This window comes from Aethalodelphis obliquidens, unplaced genomic scaffold (assembly GCF_003676395.1).
Source record: "Aethalodelphis obliquidens isolate GAN/ISIS:26980383/991018 unplaced genomic scaffold, ASM367639v1 scaffold2, whole genome shotgun sequence".
NCBI lineage: Eukaryota > Metazoa > Chordata > Mammalia > Artiodactyla > Delphinidae > Aethalodelphis > Aethalodelphis obliquidens.
Window position 1 is genome coordinate 15261120 of NW_020837946.1, and position 8497 is coordinate 15269616.

The 8497-nt window shown below is 38.4% G+C and overlaps 1 protein-coding gene across 1 annotated transcript in view; it reads left to right on the top strand.

Annotated features, from left to right (window-relative positions):
• FARSB (phenylalanyl-tRNA synthetase subunit beta) overlaps positions 1-8497 on the top strand; it is a 67261-nt gene that overhangs the window by 7953 nt on the left and 50811 nt on the right. Inside the window, exons 3-5 of the mRNA XM_027120253.1 lie at positions 1949-2103; positions 4036-4118; positions 4697-4799. Of these exons, the coding sequence (XP_026976054.1) occupies positions 1949-2103; positions 4036-4118; positions 4697-4799 (341 nt within the window). The remainder of the gene's footprint in view (positions 1-1948; positions 2104-4035; positions 4119-4696; positions 4800-8497) is intronic.

Genomic DNA, 8497 nt, shown 5'->3' on the forward strand with positions numbered 1-8497 from the left:
GTGTCCCCTGCATCGGCAGGCGGACCCTCAACCACTGCGCCACCAGGGAAGCCCCACATATGATCTTTGTATGAACGGAGATACTGAAAATGGAAGAAGGCTTAGGCAGCTGTGTCTTTTTTGTAAAGGAATTAGGCCATTTTTTTGTTTGGATGCCCTCTTTTGTCAAGTTGCCACATTTTCTTCCCTTCTTTATATGGGTCCCCCCTGAAATCCAGCACCCGCATGAGGTGACTTATCTTTCTTCACTAAAATGTTAGCAGTTTTATTGACCCCTTTAATTGAACTCTGTTTAAATTCTGATTTCTCCTCCTGCCTCTTCTCATATCCTCCCCCATCCCCGCATTTCTTTTCTCCTCTCCTGCTCCCTCCTCTTCCTCCTCTTCATCCTCTTCTTTTTTTATTTTTAAATTTTCCCTAATTTAAAAAATTTGCCTCCTGAGTTTGAGATGGCCAGTGGAGGTGTTCCGTGGAGCCCATAGTCAATGAGCGCCGTGAGCCCTGCGCAGTCCCAGCATCATGTGGACTCTGTGATTCCTCAGGTGTGGCTCGGGCACGTAGTGCTTATTGACAGGAAGTGAATAATTCTGCATGCTGTGCAAGTGTAGACTATAATTCTTTGGGCAATAACTTGAACTGCTTATATTTTGGCAGTGGGAGAGGGAGAGCATCATGTAAAACAAAAATCATCACTTATTTTGATAGGAATTCATCAGTTATTTTAGCAGATTGTTGGTGGTAAAAATAGCAGGAGTTCCAGTTAAGTGGGGATTCCAGATAATTAGTGGGTAACATTAACAGTTGGAATATGGCTTTTAAGCATTTTGATTGAAAATTTCTTCAGTATACATACAGTTCCCTGCTGGAGTAAACAGAGAGAGCAGAATTTAACTTCTTGGCAATGGTTGTTTTTAAGAAAATCTGTAGTGTGGTTATTGAGATAGTCTAAGCTTTTTGCCACTGCATTAAAAATTCTTCTAGTGGTATTTTTCTCTCTTTTTCCTCGTTTGCTTTCATTTTTGCTGCTCTGTACCTTTTACTGTCATTAGATTGCTTCCCATCATACCTGTAATCCCTTCTAATTTACACCAAGCTTCTGATGATCTCTTCAAATGTTTTTTTTTTAATATTCATTTATTTATTTGGCTGCACTGATGGTCTTAGTTGTGGCATGTGGAATCTTTAGTTGTGACATGAGGGATCTAGTTCCCTGCGCAGGGATCGAACCTGGGCCCCCTGCAGTGGGAGCATGGAGTCTTAGCCACTGGACCACCAGGGAGGTCCCCTCTTCAAATGTTTTTGCTTGTTTGTATAGTATTACTCTCATTCTCCTGTTGCTTGTAGGCTTGGGTGCCCATAAGATTTAGCTTTTTAGAGTCATTGTCTTATAAAAAGTTGCATATCTTTAATCTTTTTTTTCTTTTTTTTTGTTTGGCCGCGAGCTGTGGCTTGTGGGATCTTAGTTTCCCGACCAGGGATCGAAGCCAGGCCCTCGGCAGTGAAAGCGCAGAGTCCTAACCACTGAACCTCCAGGCAATTCCCAACATAGCTTTTATTTGGTGAATTCTCTGTACTTTGTCTCACTGACACTTTTGTTGTTATTGCCCTGTGTTCTTTTTGGTGTTTTCATTTTCTATGTAGATTAAGGATGGGCAAACTTCTTCTGCCAGATAGCAAGCTTTCGAAGGCTGTGTAGTCTCTGTCACAATTCAGCTGTTGCAGTTTGTAAATAACAATAGGTAAAATGTAAGTGAATAGGCTTGGCTATGTTTCAGTAACACTTTATTACAAAAATAGGCAGCAGGCATGATTGGCCCACTCCTTGTTTTAGATGGATTTCTGCTGCTCTGGGAAGAACATGAATAATGCAGTTACTGCTTTATAGGGCTACTTTTTCAAAAGAATTTGGATTTATTTAGTTTTATTTTAACTTTTGGGTTTGTTTTAGACATCTGAGAAGGAAATTATAAGTAAGGAACAAGGTAATGAAAAGGCACAGGGGGCCTCTGATGTTGTTCTCTACAAAATTGATGTTCCTGCCAATAGATATGATCTCCTGTGTCTGGAAGGATTGGTTCGAGGACTTCAGGTCTTCAAAGAAAGGTAAGGGAATATGTTCATTAAATACCTGGCTAAGTTGGCTTTCTTTTTTCTTTGCCTCTCATTATCAGCAACCCTGTTTAAGTTTCTAGAAAAAAACTCGTTGGACAGGTACACAGCTTTGGGTCTGCACAGAGGGATGATTGGAGCCTTTAGATTGTAGCCGTTTGAAAATTTGCCTGAATATTGAGTCATAGCCTTTCATTTTGGGAGTGTATTTTAAAGCTGGAGTGGTTAATGATTTTATGGCATCTTAAAAAACTTTTTAATGGGTTCATGTGAGTTCTTTAGTAATCCAACTGGAGTAGGAAGTTTGTTGGGTTTGTTAAAGGCTGGGAGAAAAGTAGAGGTGGCACAACTATATGCTGTTTTCTTAAGAATTCTGAGGAAGCTTGGGAATGGAGCCTCCTAACTGGAAAACTGAAGATCTTATGTTGGCTGTGGGCAAGTTAATTGACTTTTCTAGTTTCAGTCTCCTAATTTATAATGAAGAATATTTTTAAGTCCTCTTCCAGCTCTTCATGTAATATATATAGAAAATGATGAACGTATGAAGTGAAAAAGGGTGAAACAGTAAAGCTATCAAAAATAATTATTTTTGGTTTTGATTACTTATTCATTATCTAGTCAGTCGCAAAAGAGTAAGAGCCCCAGGCTGATGGGCTAGACTCTGCAACTGTGAGGCCTTCGGATGAGTGATGGGTGCTGGTGAAAGGATGATAATTAGGCATTTGGTTAATGTGGTTAAAATTTGGGGGTTGACCCAGGTGCTTCTCTGCATGACAATCAGATGTTTATATTTTAGGGTCAGGGATTAGCCCTTACAGTGTGTTTCCCAAACCTGTCCATATGTATTTCTGTTTTTAATAGGCACCTCATATGATTTTTATGATGAGACTGAATTAGGAAAGTGACTTAAAACCTTTGCTACTCAAAGTGTGGTCCATGGGCCAGCATCATCTGTAACACCTGGGAGCTTGTTAGAACTGCAGAATTTCAGCTTCTACCCAAGACCTATTGAATCAGAATATGTGGTTTAACAAATTCCCCAGTTGATTGTAGGCATGTTGAGGTTTGAAAAGCACTGACTTAAAACAGTAGTTCCCACCCACTTCTGATGATAACAGTCACCTGGACTCTGCCTTCAGAATGTACTGTTTACCAGGCCTTTCCCTTGAATATCCTGATTCGTTAGGTCCAGATGGGACCAGGCCATCTGTATTTGTTATAAGCCCTGTTTTTCTTAGAAGCTCAAACTCTCATGGTTGGAATAAAACTTCCAGGTGATTTAATCCAGCCCCTCAGCTGATGTTTAAATGCCCCCCTATACAGTCGCTTAGTTAAAGGTTTTCTAGCCTCTGCCGAGACTCCAGTGATAGGACACGCATTACCACGAGGCATCCTAGCCCATTTTTGTTTTATTTTTTTTAACAGATTTATGTTATTTATTTATTACCCATGCTGCGCACGGGCTTTCTCTACTTGCCGTGAGCAGGGGCTGCTCTTCGTTGTGGTGCGTGGGCTTCTCATCGCAGTGGTTTCTCTTGTTGCGGAGCACAGGCTCGAGGCATGCGGACTCAGTAGTTGTGGCTCACGGGCTCTAGAGCGCAGGCTCAGTAGTTGTGGCACACGGGCTTAGGTGCTCCGCAGCACTTGGGATCCTCCCGGACCAGGGCTCGAACCCATGTCCCCTGCACTGGCAGGCAGATTCTTAACCACTGCGCCACCAGGGAAACCCCTAGCCCATTTTTAGACATCTAGAAATGTTAGAAAGTTTATTAGGTTTTTTTTTTTAATACTCAGCCCAAATTTGACTTTCTGTAACTTTAACCCATTGTCCTAGTTCTGTTCATTTTGTATACTTTCTATACACAGAATAAATTAGTTTATCGAATGTTTTGGTTAATAATGAGAAAGTTTGTTTTAATATTTTAGGATAAAGGCTCCAATGTATAAACGGGTAATGCCTAATGGAGAAATCCAGAAATTGATCATCACAGAAGAGGTAATAATGATCCATTCTTATTTTTCTTTTAAAAACTTCTCTTTGTGTGTATCTCTATAAGGTGGGACAAAGGTGACCCTTCTGCTAAATGTCGTTTTCTTTGATCACTTGCTAAAATGGATGTATATTTAGCCTCTAGCTCTTAAAAATTGTCATTTAGTTTTTTACCAAGAAGTGAAAGGGAACACAGCATTTGTTTTCCATGAATAATTTTGGAAAGTAACATCCAAATGTTTGCCTAAAATACATTTGAGATATAATTGTTTAAATTGTGGATATTAATAAAATGTAGAAAAAATCTTTTGGGGAAAGACTATTTTGGTAGAAATATTAACTACGAGCAAACTACTTAAGGGTTAACTTTTTTCTCAGTAAATTTTCAGAGGTCTTGCTGAAATGTAAATTGCATGAGGACAGTGACTTTGTCTCTTATCACCACTATATCTTACTGTTGACTGAATGAATGAATGTACACTTGTTTGAATGAAAATTTGTGACAGCTAACTTTCTATTACAAGATGATATTACAAAGAAAAGCCTTAATATTTACCATCTCTAATGATATAACGAATTTCAGACAGCTAAAATAACGCCCGTATGCTGTTGCAGCAGTTCTCCGAAACATAAAGTTTACTAAAGATCGATATGAAAGCTTCATTGAACTTCAGGAGAAGTTACATCAGAACATTTGCAGGTTTGTGGTCGCCTCTTCTTTCTTCCTTGCCTCCTGCTCTCCTTCCTCCTTCCTCTCCCTCCTCCTTCCCTCCCCTTCCCTTTTGTCTTCCTCTTTCCCCCGCTCTTTTCTTTCTTCCTCCACTGTAGACTTTTTTCACAGCATTTCTAAATTAATCATATGTGGGAGTAACAAGAGTTTAAAGTTAACTAAATTTAAATAAGTTTAAGTTTCACCAAACAGCTCTTTGTTACTGCTTATAGATAGTGTATCCATGGAGAAATAAGAGATATATTTTGAGTACTATATAGAGAAGAAATATCTAGTCCTAGACATTTCCTTGGTTTTTGTTTTTTGGTTCAAATCATTAACAGTGGATTATACTACTAAATATTAAACCATGGTAATTTGAAGTATGACTTATTTTAAAAATAGACAAAAGTTTTTGGCTCGATCTCATTTTTTTTTTTTGCCACACGCGGGCCTCTCACTGCTGTGGCCTCTCCTGTTGCGGAGCACAGGCTCCGGACGCGCAGGCTCAGCGGCCATGGCTCACGGGCCCAGCTGCTCCACGGCACGTGGGATCTTCCCGGACCAGGGCACGAACCCGTGTCCCCTGCGTCGGCAAGCGGACTCTCAACCACTGCACCACTAGGGAAGCCGTGATCTCATTTTTTGAGTGAATATAATTATAAATTGACAGGTGAAACTTGAGACTTTTACATAACTGAATTTTCTTATTCTGTCGTTGGCATTGCTACACATCATTTCCCATACAGCTCCCTTTAGTGTGGCGATCTTCAAACCTATATAATTGCTGAACTCCTAAAGGTCGAGGAAGGTAACAATGGGAGTCCTTGAGCTAATTTCAGTATTTCAAAAATCCTAATAGAAAATATATATTTACTGATGATAAGAAATGTCAGCCTTTAGCTAACATACCACGTTTTTTTTGTGTTGGTACTAAAATACATAAACGTAAGTTATCTCATGCTAGTCAAAGATACGATTAACAGTTATATAAGTCTTGAGTAAAAATGGAAAAAAATAATTTTTATATTTTAATAATTGCAGTAGTTGCAATTTGGTAAACTGTGGAAACTAGAAGAGGCTTTTGTGTAAGGGTGGTCTAGAGACAGGGTTGGGGGGACCTTGGGCGTTTTCTTCTGGTGTGAAAAATATTAAAAAAATAAAATACCTGTGGTTAAGCTCACGAGGTTTCTTTTTCTTGAAACATTTTTGCATACATCGTAGAAGAAACTTTTTCTCAGATTCTGAATAACATTTATTCCAAGTTCTTTTATAAAAATAATCTATTTGACATCTTGCAGATATTATTATTCTTGAGATATTAATATTCTTGAGATATTATTCTTCTTCTTAATTCTTAAGAATAATAAGAATCTTATTATTCTTAATTCTTATTATTATTCTTGAGCAAAACAATAAGAATTTAAATATAGTTTCAAAATATAGGACAAGATAGAGGATTTCTGACAAGCACTGATATAGCTAGGACGTGCTTGAGCCCAGTTATCTGTTCTGGTCATTTGAAGAATCTAATTTTTATCTATATTGGAAAGCATTTCCTTAATTCTACTTTAAGCTCTGTTTTATACAGTATCTCTGGAAATCATGAGCTTTTTCTAAAGGGAGAATAAATCACATCCTAATACTTTGGTGTGCCAGAGTCAGTAAATCCTAATTTGCGTTTTTCAAGAGATATATTTATTTCATTTAAATTACAAAATTTACTGGCATAAAAGTTGTTTATGATCTTCCCTTATTATCCTTTAATATCTGTAGTATCTGTATCAGTATCACCTCTTTCATTCCTGTCTTCTCTCTTTTTTCCCCTTGATCAGTGTAACTAGAGATCAGTGTACACATCAGTTACTTCAGTGAGTATCATTGTGTATCAGTTTTCAGAGAACCAGCTTTTGCTTTCATTGACTTTTCTCTGCTTTTTTCCTCTATTTTTCTGTTTTCATTGATCATGCAGTGTTCTGTCTAGGGCTAGTTAGTCCTTACTACTGAGGCAAGACTTTGTTCCTATATATCCATTGCCATATGAAGAGTGAGGTTCTCAGTCTGTGTGAGCACTGTTGCCTTGGACGGTTCTTTCCCTGGCCTTGGCTGGTTTCCTCACATGCACACACTGGTTAATACTCAGCTGAATTCTTGAGGGGGCCCCTCTGCAGATATCAGAGTTCTGTGTCTGAGTAGCTCTGTCCTCCCCAGTACTCTGTGCAGTGAACTCTGGCCGTCGTGATCGCCCTAGACTCTCAGCTGTGTCTCCTCAACTTAGGGAGTCCGCTGGGCTCTAGCCAGACCCCGTTTCCTGCCCTGTGGCTTGAAACCCTTCCAGGCAGTCAGCTGGACTGTCGTAGGGCTCACCTTATCTGTTTTCTGTTTGTCATCTGCCCTTCATAGCCTGACCTCCAGTGCCAGCCATGAAAACTGTTGTCTTACGTGTTTTGCCTTTTTTGTGATTGTATCAGGCAAGAGAGGAAGTCTAGTCTTTGTTGCTCCGTCTTGGCTGGAAGGGTCCAGTGAACTTTTTACTTCAGTTACTTCAGTGTTCATCTCTATAGAATCTGTTTGGTTCCTTTTTAAAAAGTTTCTTTTTTTTTTGTCTGTTATTTCCCCGTCTGTTCATTATGTGTATATTTTCCACATAATTCTTGAATGCTTTTTGTAGTGGCTTTTTTGTAGTAGTAGTAGTAACGTTTTAAAAATCTGTGTGGTGACTTGAAAATCTGGGTCATCTTAGCATTGGTTTTTATGGGTTGGTTCGTGTGGAGTACGTCATGTTTCTCTGTTTTCATATGCACTGCTTTTTGATTGCATACAGAATATTTTGTTATGTAAGAGGCTCTTATTTTGCTCTTTTTCTCTGAGAAGTGGTTTCTGTTGCAGGCAAAGAGTCTCGCATACTTAGCCTGACTCACACGCGAAACATTTGGCTAGATGAGACCTCTGCAGTTGGCAGTAGCAGAATTTTCTGCCCAGTTCTTTGAGCTGCTGCTTTTTCACAGCAAGACTTTAATAAAATTTCTGCCAGTAGAATAGGTAAAATCTTGATTTTTGACTATTTTTTGTTTTCATATCTTTTTATATTTGGGATATTAATCCTTTTTCTGTACCTACGTTGTAGACCTTTTCTCTCAGTGTGTCTTTTGACTTTTGGGGCTTTTGGTTGTATAAAGTTTAGTTTGGATATAGTCAAGTTTGTCAGTCTTCCTATATGACTTTTATGTTTTGTGTCTTAAGAAGGGATATTCTACTCCACAGTTTTAAGCATTGTTCTCCTGTATTTTCTTTGAATAATTTTTATGGTTCCGTGTGTGTGTGTGTGTGTGTGTGTGTGTGTGTATGTTTGCCTTTTGTTTTTCAAAATGCATAGCTCTTTGATTAATCTGGAATTTGTTTTTTTGTGATTGGTTTGAAGTTGAAATTTAGTGACATTTTGAGGTGCTGTTTCAGGATTAAGAAATCAATATTAATGTCCAAGAAAACATAGACTTTCTTACCTATGAATTTGTCAATTATTAATTTACCTAAACTTACTGAACCATGTATATTTCTACCTATGCTAGTATATAAACATGTAACTCATTGAGTAAAGTAACACTTCCTTTAGGCTTGTCAACAACTCTTCAATTTACCCATATTTATTAAAGTTCTAGTCACCTGTCTTGGAGTTTGACGAAAAAAAA